At 35.0% G+C, this 20936-nt stretch overlaps 1 protein-coding gene across 3 annotated transcripts; it reads left to right on the top strand.

Moving 5' to 3' along the window:
• Positions 1-7001: 7001 nt before the first annotated feature.
• On the top strand, positions 7002-19908 carry LOC108195166 (protein GFS12-like). 3 transcript variants are annotated; one of them, XM_064082324.1, is made up of 16 exons: positions 7011-7390; positions 7683-7887; positions 7986-8261; positions 8606-10144; positions 10245-10317; positions 10410-10615; positions 10738-10800; positions 11442-11647; positions 11767-11878; positions 11997-12477; positions 13267-13577; positions 13658-13824; positions 13982-14055; positions 14525-14627; positions 15516-15608; positions 15697-19908. In XM_064082324.1, exons 4-10 carry the CDS (start codon positions 9872-9874, stop codon positions 12372-12374), a joined length of 1311 nt encoding a protein of 436 aa, XP_063938394.1. In that variant the 5' UTR covers positions 7011-7390; positions 7683-7887; positions 7986-8261; positions 8606-9871; the 3' UTR covers positions 12375-12477; positions 13267-13577; positions 13658-13824; positions 13982-14055; positions 14525-14627; positions 15516-15608; positions 15697-19908. The 3 variants fall into 3 exon arrangements, with proteins under 3 accessions (XP_063938395.1, XP_063938394.1, XP_063938393.1); XM_064082325.1 differs by having other exon boundaries at positions 7002-7460; positions 13658-14055; positions 15697-19906; XM_064082323.1 differs by having other exon boundaries at positions 13658-14055; positions 15697-19906.
• Positions 19909-20936: the final 1028 nt, after the last annotated feature.

The raw sequence follows: 20936 nt of genomic DNA, 5'->3' as shown, positions 1-20936 counted from the left end.
GTCTCCTCGGGAACTGTTGTCTGTGCTTAGGTTGCTTGTGGCGATCAATCTTCCTGTGGCTCCTTATTCCAAAAAATCTCTTCCCTTTCTCGACGTTTTCTTCTTTCTTGCGTTGGACACGGTTTCTTTTTAGGTATTTTCTTGTCCTTTATTCCTTTGTTATCTGTTACTCATATCGCCTAAAGTCCGCCCCTCTTCTCCTTCTCGGATCGAGTTCGAGGTCGTTGGTGATACGCTTTTCGACGACCTTGCTCCTTTGTCGTCTACCCTAGTTCCCCATTCTTCCTCTCATGATTTGGAGTCGTTAGATGATGAATTGCAAATTCTTGAATCGGTTGATCCATTTATTTTGGATATGACGAGGAAAACTCTTGTAAAGGCCGAGTCTTTGACCCCTGCTTCTTTCATGTCGGAGGAGTTGAAGGCATTGTTTCAGTCAAACCCCTCTTTTAACCGGCGAAGTGTGATTACCGCTGATTCTCCTGAGATGGCTAAGTTGGGTGAGTATTGTGGTACTGATGGGGTTTACACTGTTCACCTTCCGGGTGAGGATGATCGGTTGTGGCATATGCCTCAAGAAGGATGGCAGGCGATCCCGTTCATCTCTTTTGAACTCGGGTTTCGCCTTCCTATGCACCCTGTGTTTGCCGCCCTTTTTAAGTTGTTGGGCTGTGGGATAGCGCAGCTTTCCCCTAACGCCGTGGTGCAAATTTGTGGGGTTATTGCTCGCAGTCATGATAAGGGGAAAATTCCCACGGTTGACTTGTTGTTGTCTCTTTACCGAGTGAAGTATGGAAGTGGTCAGTTATATTTGGACAAGAGTAGCCATACACATCATATTGTGGACAAGAAGTCAGTTATATGCGGGTTCGGAGCTATGTCGTGGACTGATCACCCAGCTTAGCTCGTAGCGTCTTATTTGGTTCCAATTCCATAAAGGAGAAACTGTTTTGTTTAAATCATATTGTGTTGGTATCATTATCTTTATATCATTGTCAGGTTTTACATACTGTTTGATTTATTGTTGGTTTGGATATTATATACTTGCTGAGCATTCTTTTGCTCATTCTTGTTATTTCTTCTAACCCCTTTCAGATAATGTTAAAGATGGTTCGCCTATTTAGGCTAAGCATAAGAGTAAGGCTAGGCGAGGATTGCAAGTGACTAAGTTTCAACCTGATGGTCAGGAAGAGTATCCAAGATCGAGTCTTTGGGACTAGTGGTAATTAGAGTTGTCTAAATTTGATTTAGTTGTAAAAACATGTAATAAGATTTATTAGTTTTACTTTTCTGATTTCAATACTACAGTCTGTTTGCGATCCTGTTTTAAAGGGGGTTAAACTTTGTTCTTTTAAATCTTTTATTAAAGCTTTTAGGTTTTAAATTCTTTGATTTTTATTAGCTTTTCAACAATACATGTTTCAAAAGTGTAAATCATTTTTTAATATCCAGGTTTGAAATACTTGTTTTTACTTTCCTTAAAAAAAATACAGGTTTCCAATTGTTTTTCTTTCAGTGGCACCAAATCCAGACCCCCGGATTTGAGGAATGTCACAGTTGGTATCAGAGCTACAGGTTATAAGTTATTGAAATTAGAGTGTAGGTTGTAATAATAGGTTTGATAAAAAGGATTACGTGGTGTGACCTCATATAGAGGTATCGTAAGACTATTTGGGGATAGTCTCTCCGAGCAGAATAAAATGAAGCTAGATGATTAAGTTTAAGTGTTTATAGTTATAGACATCACGATTCCTAATTCTAGTTGTTCTAGTCCCTAGTATATTGACTAATTTAGTATGTCATATAAAGAGGATCAGAATTAGACTATTATAAGAACTTTGAAATTAGAACCACTTGAGGTTGGACTAGTGTTTCTCACACAGTCTAATGTATCCTTTATAGTATCCTCCAAGTGTTGAGTATTATTTGGAGAGTCACCTTTTGATTCTTATCAGAGATATATGGAATTGGTGAAAGAATATAGGTGTTACCAGGTTCGAGTTTAAAACTTTGTATATAGTTAAGTAGTGAGCGTTGGAGCTACATAGAATTCGTGTTAGATTACTCGATATAGTAGTTATGAGTGAGTTAAGACGTCAACGCTCTATGGTGATGATTGTATAAATTTGGATAAGACTTTTGATCGACAACGATATCAATGATGGGATCTGCAGAGGCTATTACGAGTCAACGATAATATATGCAAGTGATCACTAGAACGTCAAGAAGAATCACTGGAATCAGAACGAGTCATCAAAGGAATCTATCAAGAAGACATCTGTGAGAATCCTGACAATACCTTCCTCATTGTTGATTATATTGATTCCTTCCCCATCAATGATTTGTTCTAACATCACTTTCACAAAGATATTTGATAAAGAATATATTTTTACCTTTAACTTGAGTTCTCGAATGATACTTGTGCTTACTGTAACATCTTTAGAATCTATTCAATTTTAATAATTTCAAACGCTTTCATATTCTCTACTCTAACTGAGGTGAACAACCCTACTGATAGGGGACACAAGGACTACCTATCTGTGTGATAGGAGTTGGATGGGACGCCATCACTTGTGTGTGTTGTACATTACAAGAAGGTTAACTACCTTTAGTAGTGTCGTAATATAGACACGCAACACCGAGTTCTTTAGATCATATTGGTCTCTCAGTTATTCTCTCATTCAAATAAGATTTATTCAACAAACTCATAATCATATGACCACAGTCACGTGACATTTGCTTCGATATAGGAAATCAGTCATACTTCTAAATCTTCAAGATTCCTGTTATCTCTAAGACTTTGGAGGTATGCCAACCAAGTTGCCAACATGAATTAAGACTTTGTAGTATGAAGCACCAGGGATGAAAACGGATGACAATGCGGGTATACGGAAGCGATCAACAAAAATTTTATATAAGAAAGAAAGAGTATGACGGATATAGAGATCGTACGTTTTAGTTTGCTTCTCGCTGATTCCGAGGACGGAATCCTTTTAAGGGGGTAGATTGTGACGACCCGGATCTTTGAAAATTTATTTTGTTAGTTTATTTGTGATTCTTCAGAAAATGTGGAATAAAAATATTTTATTCTAGTTTGATAAATTTTAAAGTATTTGTTTAAATTATTTTTCCGGTTCTTTAGGGTATCAAAATTTTATTGTCTGTTTTAAATTGAATATCATGTTGTATTTGTAAATTACTTGTTCTATGGTTTACCTGTATAATCTGGACGTGGTTTATGCTTGTGTGTATATATGTTACTAATTGTTGCGTTTTTTTTAATAAATATTTATGATTTTCTTAAAAATGGATTATAGGAAAATGAATTCCTAAAAATACAAAAACTATTTGAAAATTCTTTTAAATGCTTGGAAATGATAATGAATATCTTTTGAAGTTTTTAAAATATTAAAAATATTATTTTTGTTAAAGTTTGATGTTTAAATATATTTTCTGAATGCAATTAATTTCAAGATTTCGTATAAATTTCGTAAGTACTCGATAAATCTCAAAACTTTTATTTTATTAGTTTTATAACATTCCGGGATTAAAAGTTTTATTTTATTAGTTTTATAACATTCCGGGACTAATAAAATAAAAGTTTTGAGATTTATCGAGTACTTACGAAATTTATACGAAATCTTGAAATTAATTGCATTCAGAAAATATATTTAAACATCAAACTTTAACAAAAATAATATTTTTAATATTTTAAAAACTTCAAAAGATATTCATTATCATTTCCAAGCATTTAAAAGAATTTTCAAATAGTTTTTGTATTTTTAGGAATTCATTTTCCTATAATCCATTTTTAAGAAAATCATAAATATTTATTAAAAAAAACGCAACAATTAGTAACATATATACACACAAGCATAAACCACGTCCAGATTATACAGGTAAACCATAGAACAAGTAATTTACAAATACAACATGATATTCAATTTAAAACAGACAATAAAATTTTGATACCCTAAAGAACCGGAAAAATAATTTAAACAAATACTTTAAAATTTATCAAACTAGAATAAAATATTTTTATTCCACATTTTCTGAAGAATCACAAATAAACTAACAAAATAAATTTTCAAAGATCCGGGTCGTCACAATCTACCCCCTTAAAAGGATTCCGTCCTCGGAATCAGCGAGAAGCAAACTAAAACGTACGATCTCTATATCCGTCATACTCTTTCTTTCTTATATAAAATTTTTGTTGATCGCTTCCGTATACCCGCATTGTCATCCGTTTTCATCCCTGGTGCTTCATACTACAAAGTCTTAATTCATGTTGGCAACTTGGTTGGCATACCTCCAAAGTCTTAGAGATAACAGGAATCTTGAAGATTTAGAAGTATGACTGATTTCCTATATCGAAGCAAATGTCACGTGACTGTGGTCATATGATTATGAGTTTGTTGAATAAATCTTATTTGAATGAGAGAATAACTGAGAGACCAATATGATCTAAAGAACTCGGTGTTGCGTGTCTATATTACGACACTACTAAAGGTAGTTAACCTTCTTGTAATGTACAACACACACAAGTGATGGCGTCCCATCCAACTCCTATCACACAGATAGGTAGTCCTTGTGTCCCCTATCAGTAGGGTTGTTCACCTCAGTTAGAGTAGAGAATATGAAAGCGTTTGAAATTATTAAAATTGAATAGATTCTAAAGATGTTACAGTAAGCACAAGTATCATTCGAGAACTCAAGTTAAAGGTAAAAATATATTCTTTATCAAATATCTTTGTGAAAGTGATGTTAGAACAAATCATTGATGGGGAAGGAATCAATATAATCAACAATGAGGAAGGTATTGTCAGGATTCTCACAGATGTCTTCTTGATAGATTCCTTTGATGACTCGTTCTGATTCCAGTGATTCTTCTTGACGTTCTAGTGATCACTTGCATATATTATCGTTGACTCGTAATAGCCTCTGCAGATCCCATCATTGATATCGTTGTCGATCAAAAGTCTTATCCAAATTTATACAATCATCACCATAGAGCGTTGACGTCTTAACTCACTCATAACTACTATATCGAGTAATCTAACACGAATTCTATGTAGCTCCAACGCTCACTACTTAACTATATACAAAGTTTTAAACTCGAACCTGGTAACACCTATATTCTTTCACCAATTCCATATATCTCTGATAAGAATCAAAAGGTGACTCTCCAAATAATACTCAACACTTGGAGGATACTATAAAGGATACATTAGACTGTGTGAGAAACACTAGTCCAACCTCAAGTGGTTCTAATTTCAAAGTTCTTATAATAGTCTAATTCTGATCCTCTTTATATGACATACTAAATTAGTCAATATACTAGGGACTAGAACAACTAGAATTAGGAATCGTGATGTCTATAACTATAAACACTTAAACTTAATCATCTAGCTTCATTTTATTCTGCTCGGAGAGACTATCCCCAAATAGTCTTACGATACCTCTATATGAGGTCACACCACGTAATCCTTTTTATCAAACCTATTATTACAACCTACACTCTAATTTCAATAACTTATAACCTGTAGCTCTGATACCAACTGTGACATTCCTCAAATCCGGGGGTCTGGATTTGGTGCCACTGAAAGAAAAACAATTGGAAACCTGTATTTTTTTTAAGGAAAGTAAAAACAAGTATTTCAAACCTGGATATTAAAAAATGATTTACACTTTTGAAACATGTATTGTTGAAAAGCTAATAAAAATCAAAGAATTTAAAACCTAAAAGCTTTAATAAAAGATTTAAAAGAACAAAGTTTAACCCCCTTTAAAACAGGATCGCAAACAGACTGTAGTATTGAAATCAGAAAAGTAAAACTAATAAATCTTATTACATGTTTTTACAACTAAATCAAATTTAGACAACTCTAATTACCACTAGTCCCAAAGACTCGATCTTGGATACTCTTCCTGACCATCAGGTTGAAACTTAGTCACTTGCAATCCTCGCCTAGCCTTACTCTTATGCTTAGCCTAAATAGGCGAACCATCTTTAACATTATCTGAAAGGGGTTAGAAGAAATAACAAGAATGAGCAAAAGAATGCTCAGCAAGTATATAATATCCAAACCAACAATAAATCAAACAGTATGTAAAACCTGACAATGATATAAAGATAATGATACCAACACAATATGATTTAAACAAAACAGTTTCTCCTTTATGGAATTGGAACCAAATAAGACGCTACGAGCTAAGCTGGGTGATCAGTCCACGACATAGCTCCGAACCCGCATATAACTGACTTCTTGTCCACAATATGATGTGTATGGCTACTCTTGTCCAAATATAACTGACCACTTCCATACTTCACTCGGTAAAGAGACAACAACAAGTCAACCGTGGGAATTTTCCCCTTATCATGACTGCGAGCAATAACCCCACAAATTTGCACCACGGCGTTAGGGGAAAGCTGCGCTATCCCACAGCCCAACAACTTAAAAAGGGCGGCAAACACAGGGTGCATAGGAAGGCGAAACCCGAGTTCAAAAGAGATGAACGGGATCGCCTGCCATCCTTCTTGAGGCATATGCCACAACCGATCATCCTCACCCGGAAGGTGAACAGTGTAAACCCCATCAGTACCACAATACTCACCCAACTTAGCCATCTCAGGAGAATCAGCGGTAATCACACTTCGCCGGTTAAAAGAGGGGTTTGACTGAAACAATGCCTTCAACTCCTCCGACATGAAAGAAGCAGGGGTCAAAGACTCGGCCTTTACAAGAGTTTTCCTCGTCATATCCAAAATAAATGGATCAACCGATTCAAGAATTTGCAATTCATCATCTAACGACTCCAAATCATGAGAGGAAGAATGGGGAACTAGGGTAGACGACAAAGGAGCAAGGTCGTCGAAAAGCGTATCACCAACGACCTCGAACTCGATCCGAGAAGGAGAAGAGGGGCGGACTTTAGGCGATATGAGTAACAGATAACAAAGGAATAAAGGACAAGAAAATACCTAAAAAGAAACCGTGTCCAACGCAAGAAAGAAGAAAACGTCGAGAAAGGGAAGAGATTTTTTGGAATAAGGAGCCACAGGAAGATTGATCGCCACAAGCAACCTAAGCACAGACAACAGTTCCCGAGGAGACCTATAGTCAAAAACCAGTCAGCAAAAAGTCGCGCCTAAAACGCAAAAAATAAAAAAAAAATCACAAAGCCGGACCTCCAAAACAATACAAAGAGAATAGAAAAATATTCGGGTCCATCTAAAGATCGACCACAGAGACTAAATGTAGGCCCCAGCCCAGGACCTAAAAGCCCACCTGTCAGGCCAAAGACGCTTAGCACTATATAAACAAGAGAAAGAAAAGCTTGTTCTGGGGTTGGAAGATTGAAGACTAAAAGAGCATATAGATACATAAAGGTTGTGAGCATCAACACCCTTACTGGATTTTTTTTTTAAGACTGCTGATCTTTATTTGATCTTTATACATGTATGTGTGTTTGCATATGTTACTCTTCTGTATGCACAGGGTTTTGATTTTAATATTCTTATTTTTTTTTTCCAGAAAACATGTTTTATGATGCTGACTCTGTTTTTTTTTTCTTTATCTGCATATTGTTACATAGATGTAGGCTGCTAATGATTTTGCTGTTGTTATTCCAAATTTTCAAATTAGGGTTTTGATTTTAATATTCTTATTTTTTTTTTTCAGAGAACATGTCGTCTTCTGATGACGAGTCTTCAAAAGGAGTTGTCTTTGCACTCAGGCGATTTGAAGCCTTCAGGTCAATGAGGGTACACACTCAAAGAGCACGCCAAGCAAAAGCCGAGAGTATTGAGAAGAAAAAAAGGATGCCGCCTATTCTTATGAAGCTGTGCCCTAGTACGATTGACCCAAATGAAGATTGTTTTGCAATGTAAGTAGTACAATAAATATATTTCAAGTAATTTCGTATTGATTTTCGTGTATATTTGATATTTATTTGCTATTTTTTCTTCAATTTTTCTTTTTTAGGACTCTTGATGTTAGTCCTAAATTCGGATCTTCCGGCGTCATCCCATGCCCACCCCCACCCCCGTACCTGCCCACCGACATGCCCACCCCTAGGAATCCCAGTTTCTTCGATCCAATGCTTTGTCTCAACATCAGGTCCGATGATTTCAGCGAAGCTTTAGTCTTTTACATAGAGGCCTTTGGGGCTGAGGACCAGTCTGATAGCACCGAAGCTATACTCAAGATCGGTGCACAAAAATTTGTCATATTTAGCACCTTACACAACTACTTGACTCCGTAAGTTATCTCTCTGCAACTTATTAAGTGTTCTCCCTTTTTTTGAATTTCACGCGTGTTGTACTTGACCTTTTTTTTATTTTTTGAATTGATATACATGATAATAAATTTAATCTACATGATAATAAATTTTAGCATGATGAACTATAATTAGAATGCGATTACTTGTAAAAGTTGTTTATTGTAAAAGACAACAATATTTGATCGGATCACTGAGAGATACATCATACATGTATTGTTATAGTGATTTGTGAGAGTCGCTATTTGCATTTCTAAATAGTGATAATAAAGTTTAGTTTTATAGTCACTTAGCATTGATCATCTCTTCGTTGATTTCTTCGCAGAGATGGAGCTCTTTTCTCTCTCTCTACCGATGATGTTGATAGTGTTGTCGACAAGGCTCTTATGGAGGGTGCTACTTTGTTGGGAAAACCTGTGCAGGTGTATAGCAAATGTCAGGTCTGGTGCAAATTGGTCAAAATATATGATCCGAGTGGTAATCTATGGATCATCCACTCCAGGAAGTTATGTTCAACTTGTCTGCAATCCTTTGTGTTGGTGATATAGTTATTATCACGCCAAAAATTTTTTGTAAACAGCAATATTTTTTGATTTTTCTTTCTAGTTATGTCTAGATTGAGAAATGACTTGTGAAATATGAACTATCATGTTTCCATCTTGTAAAACTTTTAACAACTTAATTTGTGACTACCATTATTAGTGGTAAATTATCATATGATTTGCTCTGCTTTTTATTTTTATTGTTTTTGCAATATTAGAAAATGTTATTGCAAAAGGAAATACCTATAAGAGTAAGAGGGGCATTAACCAATAAATCTCAGAAAGCTCTACCCTCGAAGAGCTTAAAGAGGTATGTTTTGTGGCGGATGAATTCTGCTAAATATTTGACTATGTGTGGTTATCTTGCCACAAAATGCAACTTAAATTATCCAAGAAGTGGGTAATTATGAATCCCTACAGAGGAGCCTACATATTGACATCTAACAAGGATTTATCTTCACAAACTTATAGAGCTACTCAGGAATTTTTAGATGTTCCTAACATCAGATACGCATAACATGTTTTGTTTTATGGTTAACTCTTCTGGCTACATCACTTTAATCTTATCTCTACTCGTGGCAGGTTAATGAGGGAACAATTTCTGTCTAAAAATTTCGAGGCCCTTATTGTCATCAGGGGATTGATTGTGCAGAAAACAAAGTTAATAAGTGATTGTAGTCAACAGAGAGAACACGCGCCGATTCAAGTTGTTTTAGTAGAAATTATAGAAGAATTTTAGTACGTTTTAAACCTGAGATTTTAAGTTAGTGATGGTATTGGTATACACTAAGAGCATCTCTAAGAGATTAGCTATAATTTTGAGGAATATGGTACAAAACGTCACTGAGTTCTAGGCTTTCCCTTAGGACCCCCCTTTCATTACCCATTCACCCCTTTCATTACCCATTCTAGGGCCGAGCAAACGGTCGGTTCGGTCCAGAGTAGCCATACACATCAGTTTTAGACTTTAGTGATTTACACTTAAATACTCATTGTACCTGCCATCCAGAAGATTCTTCAGGCTAGTTGCTATCTTCAATGTTAGATGCATGGTTGGGTACAGAACTTTCTTCTTGACCTCTTACCCCATAATAAAATTCTTACAGGCTGCAGGTTATTCACATTTTAAGGTTTCTATACTGCAAGACTCATTTGTGCAGGAATTTTGGAAAAGCATCGGTAAACAGAAATATCTGGAGAAGTTACATCCTATGGTTCTATCGAATTTGTACGGTGTACTTGATAAGAGTACTGCTGCCGCGGCTTCTCTGCTGCTGGTTGGCTCTAGTGAACAGCTTGGTGTCCCAATTACAATTCATCAGGTTAAACAAAATCTAAAGTCATCATTTTATTTAATAGAGGACGCCGTTCCCTCTGGAAGATAGACACACCATGTTTTACTAAATTTCAGATGTTATACAGACAATATTACCTCTGATTCAGTATTATGGGAAGGGTCTCTGCAGTGATGGAATCGACGTTGTGATTAGAATAGGTACTTAACAATTTATAGCTTTTTGTTTGATAATGGTGAAAATGCATCCCTGCCGATTGCTAGTTAATTAATTTGTTACATTTTCCAATTAGGTGTTCATCTTGGGGAAAATTTTGTTGTCAATCAAGTATTACCGGTACTTCGAAGCATTGCTAGCTCATGTATTGATGCGTCTCGTGTTAATAAGCCTGAACCACTTCAGAGCTGGGGTACATTAGCCCTTATGGACTGCTTAATGACATTAGATGGCCTTGTGGTAATTTTGAAGGAGGAGGTGGTTGTAAAAGAGTTGATTGAAGTATAATAATTTTTTCCTTTCTAAGTTGAAGTATGATATTTAACGAACTTTTGTAGAGCTGATTCCTTATATCATTTTTTGAGTAGATATATCTGCATGCTGTAACACTTAACACTTTACAGGAGGGAGATTGCATCTATGTAGAGGTGCTCATGCAATCCACCACAGGAATTCCAGTGCTCCAGGTGATTTACATGTTCTTTTTAGTTCACTCACTTCAAATCATGTGGATTCAATGTCTATCCACAATTCACATATTTTTATACACCTGGTTGTGGCAGCAGCATTGCAGCCCCTTGATTAAACTTTTTTCGCGAATATCAAGTTTCAAAACATTTATATCTTTATTTGCCCAAGTGATAAACAAACAGCTGGGTTATTGTCCGTAGAAAGTGTGATTTTCTCCTGCGGTTCTAGGAAACTTAATAGTCAGAATATATCGCTTATGGTTAAGTTTCAATCTTAATATGCCGTAACATTATCTTGCTCATAGGGTTCATTAATTGCCAAGAGCTAAGATGTAAGTAAGTGTATGGCAGTTTGTCACTGTTTCCTGATTTCTTTTTTTTTTCCTCATTGTTCTCATTCCCAAGCAATTGCCAGGAAACAACACCCTTACTCATTGTGAATGATCTTTATTTTCAGCTTTCTTTACTTGATATCGGTTTTGTAACATGTAACGACAGTGTTACCATATTCTCGGTTTGGGTGACATGGGCCTATTCTTGCTTTTGCACATTGCAGTTACAAAACAATTTCTTATTTACCTGTCATAAACACTTAGCCCTCTACACTTATTGTGTCTCTTTTACTTTTGGTTTGATAGGCTGCTGCAAGAAGTTTACTTGCAGTGTGTCATCAAATAGGACCTACTTTAACAGCATTGCAAGTCCTGCCCAAACTCAAAGATCTTTTCAGTGAACTTGCATTCTCTCAGGAAGCTTCGGCTAGTTTTGCCTCTTCCGGTGGAAGGGTGAAGGATTGCAAGAAAAAAACTGATGAGGTTCCAATTGACAGTCATATGGACCTTGTGTAGGTTTTATCCTCTCATTTTTTTTAATGAAAGCATGCACAAGGTTTAAACTTTTAATTAGCTAATGCATTGTACTCTTGCTTTCAGCATCATGCGTATAAAATCTGGATATTTGCAGGTTGCTTCTTTATCCTCCTCCTGCATCACTTCTTGGTACAGAGAAACTTCGACAATGTTTTGCCACATGGTTGCTCCTTGAGCAGTTTCTTTTACGGTGTTATAATTGGAAGGTAACCTCTTTCTTCAGACATTTGCAAGCTTCCATTCTATACAAGTTATTGTCCATGTTGTTTTCAATAGGCTTTCTAACTATATATCCTATCTCTGTCTGTACCTATCTCGATTCAGTGGGAATATACGGGGGATTTATCTGGTCCAGAAAACATAAACAGTAAAATTTATGGTTTGAAGAGTTCAAGATCTGAGTTTAGTCCTGCTAGAAAGCTGCTTAATACATCTGCGTGGTCAATACCACAATCACAAGCGTACAAAGGTCCCAATACCTTGAAGCCTCACACATGGTCACATGAATATCATCGTAACCCAGTTGATCATCCTGTGAAATCCTCGAATGTTGAAAAGCATGAACCCTGGTATTGGTTTCCTAGTCCAGCATCTGCATGGATTGGACCCTATGTTCTTGGTTGTGGTGGGGGTTCAAAAGAAGAACTTCCATGGAAGATCAAAGCTTCTGTGATACACTCTGTCCGTGCTCATCTACTGTGAGTGTAAACTTTTTACTGCAGGAGTTGGTCAAGTCAAAGGAACTATTCAGAAATGGGACTTATCAAGAATCAATTGCTTATCGGGCTATCAGGGAAATGAGGAGGTATGTTGCCTAGAGTATGAAGTCTATTCCTTCTCTTAGAAAGTCCAAACTGAAGCAAATATTCATCTGAATTAGGGGGCTTGACTATCTGTTATTGTGTTTTCTTACGTATCCATGCTAAAAAAAACATTATCAAGAAGGGGGATGAGATGATATCTGTAATGTTATCTCATCACCATTCAAATTGCTGCCACGACAATTGATACCATAGAGACTCATTTGCTGTAGAATTTACATAAACTAAAATGATACTCCCCTTCCACAATCACATGATTTTTCTCTTAAGTTGAACATTTATATCTATCATTTTCTAGTAAAATATATATTGTAATGTGCGTACAAATTTCATCTCTAATTGTTTGCGGGGTTTATATCAATTTGACCACTGATTGCATTATAAAATTTAACTTAAACTAATCATTCTCAACATGAGCTCATTTAAACCACTTTAATCACCATATATATTACTCTGGTAAACTTCTCATAAAAATAAGGAAAGAGTGACAACTTCGATACCTTATGCTCTGATTTAATCATTATTTTTATGTTTTTACTGTCAAATTGTTATCCTACAAGTGCAACATGAGCTGTCCATTCTATCGTATTATCTGTTATCTTCTAGAAATTTAATAATGTGATATAACAATGATTAAAGTGGTTTAAATGAGTTCCTGTTGAGAAAAGTAAGTTAGTTGAGACATTTGACTGCAGTAAGTGGTCAATTTGATATAAACCCCAATTGCTTGCCACTATTGATATACGTAAGCTATCTACCTATTTACTTGTCAGGTTGTAAATGAGATATGTCTTCTGGCATCTTCTGAAAGAGTTGCCTCTTGTGATGGAACTGTGCATATTTGGAATAGCCAGACAGGGAAATTAATCTCTGTATTTACTGAATTTTCTGAAGATTCTGTGCATCACATAAGCCGCTTAACTTCTGGATCAAGGGCAAATTTGGACCAAGCCAATATGCTAAATTTCAATCGTCATTTAAGTGGAATAATGACAACTGCATTTGATGGAAGTCTGTATACTAGCTTGCATTTCCTGCAAAACATTAATAGGCTTGTGATGGGTACTGGGAATGGCTCTCTTAGGTATTGATCTCTTCCTAGATAACAGTTCATTATCCATCTTATACCAATTGAAAATTTGATAACGTTTCTGCTATTTACAGATTCCTTGATGTGGTCCAAGGTCAAAAACTTCATTTGTGGAGGACTGAATCTCCGGAAGCCAGTTTCCCTTCTTTGATCTCTTCTATATGCTCGTGTGGCTCTGACAAAATGCAAGGTGATGGAATTGCAGCTTCGCCATCATGGGTTGCAGCTGGACTGAGTTCTGGTAAATGCAGCTTGATGTGAGAAGTGGGCATATTATTGCCTCATGGCAGGCTCATGATGGACATATCACTAAGGAATATTCATTCTCAAGAATAGTATATATGCTTGATTGAAAAACGCAATTCATCCTTTGCCCATTTTGTCATTTGTAAATGCAGTTGGCTGCACCAGAGGACCATATGCTAGTGTCCAGCTCGCTTGACAGAACACTAAGAATCTGGGATTCAAGAAGGTAATAACCACACCTGTATTGTCTAAGCCACTAGTCCATCAAGTAAAAGTAGTAATAAGGAGTAAATCAGCAAGACATGACACTCATAAGTATGTTATTTTCTCACACCTGATGGAAACATTTTTTTTTTTTTAAAAATTTATATTATTATTTTCTAAATTATTTATTATGTTATTGGATAGTTCAATTTGTACATCAGTTGAATGTTAAAAAAAGTATAAATTGCAAGTTAGCAAAAGTAGGGATAACCTAGTGGCAAAGACAAGAAGGTTTGTCATACCTATATAATGTAGTTTACGCATTACGCACCTGGAAAATAATCCTCAATATTAAATCGCCGAATTATGTGCAGATAAAAGGCGCTTGTCTTTTTTTTTTTTTTTTTTTTCTTCCTTCGAGTGTTTTGCTATTCGTGTATCTTTGCCTTAAACTACTTGCTCTTGTCCTTGAATTTTTATTTTTTTTGCAGGAATTGGACATCAGAATCTACTCTGTTTAAAGGCCATAGTGATAGTGTATCAATATCCAGAAATAAGATTGGGCTTTCTTCTTTGTCTAGACCTGCTTATGAAGTATGTGTACGAAAATCTCTTTCTATGTTTATTTAATTTACGGTCCATCAGCTAAACTCGTAATCCAAGTGACGTACTGTATTCTAACTCTGAGTCTAAATGATAATCGAGGATAGTGAGTACTAAAATACATTACTCCAATCTACGTAAACCTCGTCATTTTATTTAATTCGAAAGTCGAAACCTCTGTTTATTTGCGGTCCATGCATTATGGTAGAGCCCCAGAATATACATGTACTAGTACGTGTCTTAGTTATCTTCTTTACGGTAAAGAGAATATATCTGCTGAATTCATAATCCAACTGACGCACTGTATTTTTATTAGCAATTTAAAGGATATTAAGTACTAGAATACATTCGGCATTCCTTCGATTCACATACACATCATCATTTTGTGTACTTCTGATTCAAAGCCCATGCATATACGAAACCTGCAATTGTTGAAGATCCCGGACTCTTTTAGAAAAAAGTAGCATATTTCTATACCTCAAAAGGTGCATATTTGCTCTTGATATCTTTGAAAACATGAAACTGTTAAGTGCGGGATGGGCAGCATTGTGTCACACATCAGTATCTTTACATGGCAGATCGCGAATTGGGGAACCTCTCTGCTTTTTCAAGTATAAATAGACTGTTTCTTCTTGGTACTGAAGATGGTTATCTGAAGATTTGTTGTTAAACAGTTATATTGTCAGTATAACTATTCTACCATACTCAGACTGTTTCTTGTTGGTACTGAAGATGGTTATCTGAAGATTTGTCGTTAAACGGTTATGTTGTCAATTTGTGTTTACGCAGTGATAGATCCAGGTAGGAACCTGCCTGGGCGATTGCTGTAGTTGAATAACATTTTTAATTCGTTTATATATGTAATTTTGACTCCAATAGACACGCAACCGAGAGAGAATTGGGGAAATCACCAGGCGGTGGCTAGGATTTCATTCAAAATTCAACACAAATCCAATCCAAGCTATTCGAAAGGTGAGAATAAAGTGTGTGCAGATATCTGTATATTTACATATTTGCATCTATGTGATTGTTGGTATTGTTTGATTTCGATCGGAGAAAGGGGTTCGGAGTTCGCTGATGGGGCGATGGTGGTGGTGACATCAGGGCCAGTGGCCGGAAGATCGGGGCAACACCAGCATTGCTGCGCCTCCACTCGGTGCTCTTTTTTCAGGATATCATCCTCCTAATAATATAATTTTGGTTACCCCCGCAAGTTGCAATTTTAATCTACAAGTTGCAATAAAAGAGAAAGCGAAAGAAAGGCGGTCAGAAGAAGAAAGAGGAATCTATCCAGGTCTCTCTATCTCTTCTTTCTCATTTGTTTTTTAAATTTGCTTAGATAATAGCAATTTGAATTGCTCGATTCGATCAGTTGAGTATGTTTTGTGTGTTCGCCTGTGTATGTTTGTTTACGGCTTCGGTTGTTCTGTTTAAGATTTTTGTATGAGAATCGAATCTAGTTTGTGGACACCAGCACGCTTTTCCGATAGTTGCTTGATTATGAATCTGTTGGTTACAAATTGTCTGTCTAAATCTATTTATGGTTACCGCTGTGTGAGTGTGTTTTTATGCACTGATAGCCTAGATTAGTGTTTCTTTTTACGGGCTAACAAATCAGAACTAGATCTATATAAGTTTTTGTGTGTATGATACATAAGCTGATTCTATTGGATATTATCGAATTTGTTCTTAGTATTCGAGTGTTTATTGTTGATAATCTTAGGATTTTATTGAATCTGATCGCCACATGCTCAGGAATCAGATAGACTAGTTGACTATATGGAACTGAACCTAGTTTTGTGTGTAGGTTTATGATTCGATTTTACTATCTGCACAGTTTAGACTTATGAGTACTAGTTTTCTGTATATTTTTAGCTATGTGTGATTGTGTACATTAATCGAACCCTGTATTCTGCTAAGATTCACCTGTATGTGTATTTTAGTTCTAGTAATAAGTTGTCTGTGCGGATCTCTTTCTTGCTAATATGACTGTACCACAAAGGTTGGGGGCCATGCACGATGGCTTTGTGTGTCTTTTAGAGACAATATAGTACCCAATATGGGCGATGGTGTATACCATTTTACACAGTTATGTCTTTTGACATATAAAATCCTATTATCTCCAGGTCTAATTCTGATAAGTTAATAGTAAGCTCTGATAGTATATTTGTAATGTGGATTCCGAATGGTCAGTAATGATTATACAAGTATATGAATATTTGGTGTTTTAGGAAGGAGAATTACCATTAGCTAGTGGTATTTTAAACTGAAAACAAGAAAAGCTGTAGAGATTTTTCAGGTTGGCATTTAAACCTCTTAAAAGGAATTAGTGAAAGATTTATTTTCTGCCAAATTAGTAAAAAATAAAAACACTGGAATCTTCTTTTGTAATATCCCCATAACAAACCAGTATATGTTCATACTCAGACTTTGTATCAGATTATAAGCACCAATCCAGGAGTTAGGAATACTGCTCAGCATATAATAAGAATAAATTAACTACATTATAAAAATCAGTTAGACGACCATAATTAGAGGACATTTCTGAAATACAAAACACATGTTATCAGTTTATATGAACAGTTGTGATTAAGCATTAATCTAGGCCGATAAGGAGTAAAATCATGGATATGTATTAATCAATAGAGTAAGTTATATAGTAATTTATAAAATTAAAGGAGTCTAAATAGGAATTAGTTCTAATTTAATTACATTCATTATGAGTTAATTATGAGTTAATTGGTGATGATAAAATGTCTCATATTCAATTAAGGAATATATGTTTGGTAAGTACCATTAAAACAGAGGTAATCAGTCCATAGGATAAGCCCAATTGAAAGGGTACTTACAGACTAAAATAATGTTCTAATGATGGACCATATAGTATATAATTAGAGCAAATAACAAACAAATATCATCATCACCTATCTATAAGTGTTCAGCTACAAACAGAGTTAAACTTCAACTTCACTATGAAAAACACTGAAAACCATACATCTGAAACATTAATACTGAACCCCTATGAATTAGAGGTTATATCCAATACATCTCTCACTTTAGAAGCTGAAACAACTGAAACACCCAATATTATATATGGGCGAACGCTATCCGGTAAACCAATAAGCAAAATAGGGCTGAAGAATTTGTTTGAGTCACTATGGCAGAATAAAACAGGTGTGAATTTGAAGATTATATGGAGGGTATTTTTACTCTATCTTTTGAATCATAAGCAGTTAAGAATAGGGTGGTAAGAGGACAACCATGGCATTTTGAAGGAAACTATCTTATCCTAGTTGAGGTTGATGCAATGACTCAATGAACAACTGAGCTTTTCCTACGGATCCCTTTCTGGGTTCAAGTTTTCGGGATACCTCCGGGTCATATAGTAAAACCAAATGGCGAAAGACTAGAAAAGGAGATAGCAAACTCCTTAGGCAAGTTCATGGAATTTGATTTAAACTACAGTCGCAATTTCATGCGATTCAGAGTGCTTCTAGATGTCTCTAAGCCACTGCTCAAAGGAAAACTCTTAAAGCTAAATAAGCTCAGGGATACTATATGGATTTCCTTTCGTTATGAAAGGCTGGCAAAGTTTTGTTACTTTTGTGGCTAATATTAAAGCTGTTGGCAAGTTGAAACCAGGGTCTTAAGGGACTCGTGTGAATTTTATAGATGAAAATGGGTTGTTTTTTCATAAAACAACTCTCTTTTGGTCTGTCTTTACTACTACTGATAAAAATATCACCTTGTTTTGCTTGCTATTGTTCTGTTGAATAGTAAAAGAGTTGTTTGGTCGGCAAATAGAGGCAACCCTGTTAGGATTCAGATTAATTTGTACTTGATGAGGGTGAAAAGACCTAGTATAGGATCTCTTGGTTGTAAGTCAGAGGCTTCTATAGTAAAAGAATTATCTACAATTTCCTTTCTAAATAAAAATTAATATTTTTATTTTGAAATAAAATTTTGAATTATATATAGATTCATAGTTCTTATCCCAAATTAAAGATAAAAATTAAAAACATAGTTTTACCCTCTTATATTGGGCTATGACTGTTTACTTTTTTCCCAAATCTTGTTACTAGGCCTGTGTTTGCAAGTTTTTTACTTTGCATACAGAATTACAATCATGTTGCTAGCTGCAAATACATTAGTCTTGTGCTTAGTTTCAGCCCAAGGATATGCAGGCATTTTTGCTAGCCGTCGCTCTTTCATTGCCTTCTTACCTTTTCAACTTGGTGCAAATAGCCTGTTCTTGGGTGCCTTATTTTTTGTTTGATAGCTTCTTTGCAAGGTCTTGATTATTATGAATACCAGGCCGTTGGAGGAGCTAATGACCACACTATTTAATCAGGCTCAAATGACATCAAACTTATACATACATCAACTGGTAGGTATTTGCACATTGCTTATTGGAAAATACCTGAAATGTTTCCAAACAATAAAAATAAGCTGGAGGTAATTCTGAATCATCGTTGTTGTATGACTGTGTTCCGGTTTCGAATCACTTGCCTTGGCGAAATTCAGTTTATGAAATAGTAATAAGCTTTTTATTTGGCTCAAAATTATGTATATGAGCACTTCGCGATTTATTAATTTTTATCTTTCCTAATAGTTGGTTGTGAGCATTACTAATTGGGAGAGGAATATCTTTCATATATATATATTTATGATATTCTGGTTCATTTGGAACAATGATAGCAGATAGATACATGCTTAATAAAATTTGATAGTATCTAACCAAAGGATTTCCCTTTGGTTAGATACTATCATAGTGGTATTCTCTCGAAAGTTTATTTCGATCTTTTGATTTTGATGCATTTAGGTGCAGTTTTCTTCTTTTCATCTTTTCTTTAGTGCCTTTCATGTTCCCTTTACAGTATTCTTTGTTCTTATTTTTCTTGTCTCACTCTCTAGTTCTTTGAATCCTTTGTCTTTGTGCCTTTTGGCGTAGTCTCCTTTTTCCATCTTTTTTTCGGAGTTTTTCAGGTTTCTGTCTTTCTTATTCTTTAGTTCCTTCTTTTTTTCTCTCACTTTCTCCTTTCTTGTTGACTGTGTGTCTCTTTGTTTTGCGTATTCAGACTTTAAAGTTTCACTGTCTAAACGTCCGGAGACATCTTGGCATGACTTTCGGTTAGACGGTGGACTTTAGCGAATGAATTTTCTCCTGGTCTTGTTTTGCTTTCTGGGTGTTTTCTTTTCAATAGTGAGGGGATTTTTATCTAAATTTTCGGGGACATCCATGCATGTCCTTTGGTTAGATGAAAAAAACTTTACTTCATGGAAAGAAGCCAATCCTTTCGGATATTGTACCTTGGTACAACTCATTCACGTGAAAGTGTCTTATGACAAAAAAGTGTATATATATATATATATATATATATATATATATATAATTTTCTTGTAGTTACACAAATTGAACAGTGGGATTGATTAGTTCAGTTGTGAAATTCACTGTAATTAGTATCGTGTCAGATATACAATTTTTAGAAATTCACTGTAATTTAGTATCGTGTCAGTTAATCTTTTTTTTCTATTAAAATTTTCCAGTTTATTGACTAGATCTAATAAAATCATGTCAAATAGATGGAATATTTTAACTCATAATTAGGGCAGATAATAGGAAACACGAGAAGTAGACAAAACTTCTTCATTTATAAAACACTAGCAATCTTGCCCGTGTTCCACACACGGTATGCGTTTTTAATCCTAACGTGTACAAGATTAAATTCATAGACTAATACAACTATTTATTATATAACAGGTTGTTTAACATGTGCCCTCATGCACAGGTTAAGGTGCATTTAATACAGTTGTTGACAGCTCATGTGGATATATAATGTTTATTGTTTTTCATTTTTCCTGAGTTTCTTAATTTTTCTCTTCTTCTCTTTCATCTTTCAACACTTTCATGTTTACTTTTTTTGATATTTATTTTTTAACCACCACACTAATTTTTTAACTAAAAATAAAATTAAAAAATATAAATGATTAGAATTGTATCATTTATATTTTTAATATTATTAAAATAATAAAAATAAATTTATTAAATATCAAATTGACTAATTTTAGTTAGAGGGTTAATTTTAATTAGAAAATTAGTGTGCATACAGGTGGGCCTCCTTATTATTTGTGGGATGAAATCATAATTTACATTTTTTATACACATACATGTTATTTTCTTAGTTTGTAAAAATTGCAAGGATGGGGTATAGATTATTATAATAAAAAATATCTTTTATTCATCATTATTTTTTATAAAAATATACAAATTATATGTTTGGTTAAAAAAAATAATAATTA

The sequence above is a fragment of the Daucus carota genome, chromosome 7, assembly GCF_001625215.2.
Source record: "Daucus carota subsp. sativus chromosome 7, DH1 v3.0, whole genome shotgun sequence".
Lineage (NCBI taxonomy): Eukaryota > Viridiplantae > Streptophyta > Magnoliopsida > Apiales > Apiaceae > Daucus > Daucus carota.
Note: the sequence above shows the minus strand (reverse complement) of the source record. Positions and strands in the feature narration are given on the sequence as shown.

Coding starts and splice junctions, on each gene's coding strand:
- LOC108195166 (XM_064082324.1), top strand. CDS start 9,872: ATGGTTGGGTACAGAACTTTCTTCTTGACCTCTTACCCCATAATAAAA. Junction 11,648..11,766: donor GACAGTCATATGGACCTTGT/GTAGGTTTTATC, acceptor GGATATTTGCAG/GTTGCTTCTTTATCCTCCTC. Junction 11,879..11,996: donor TACGGTGTTATAATTGGAAG/GTAACCTCTTTC, acceptor ATCTCGATTCAG/TGGGAATATACGGGGGATTT.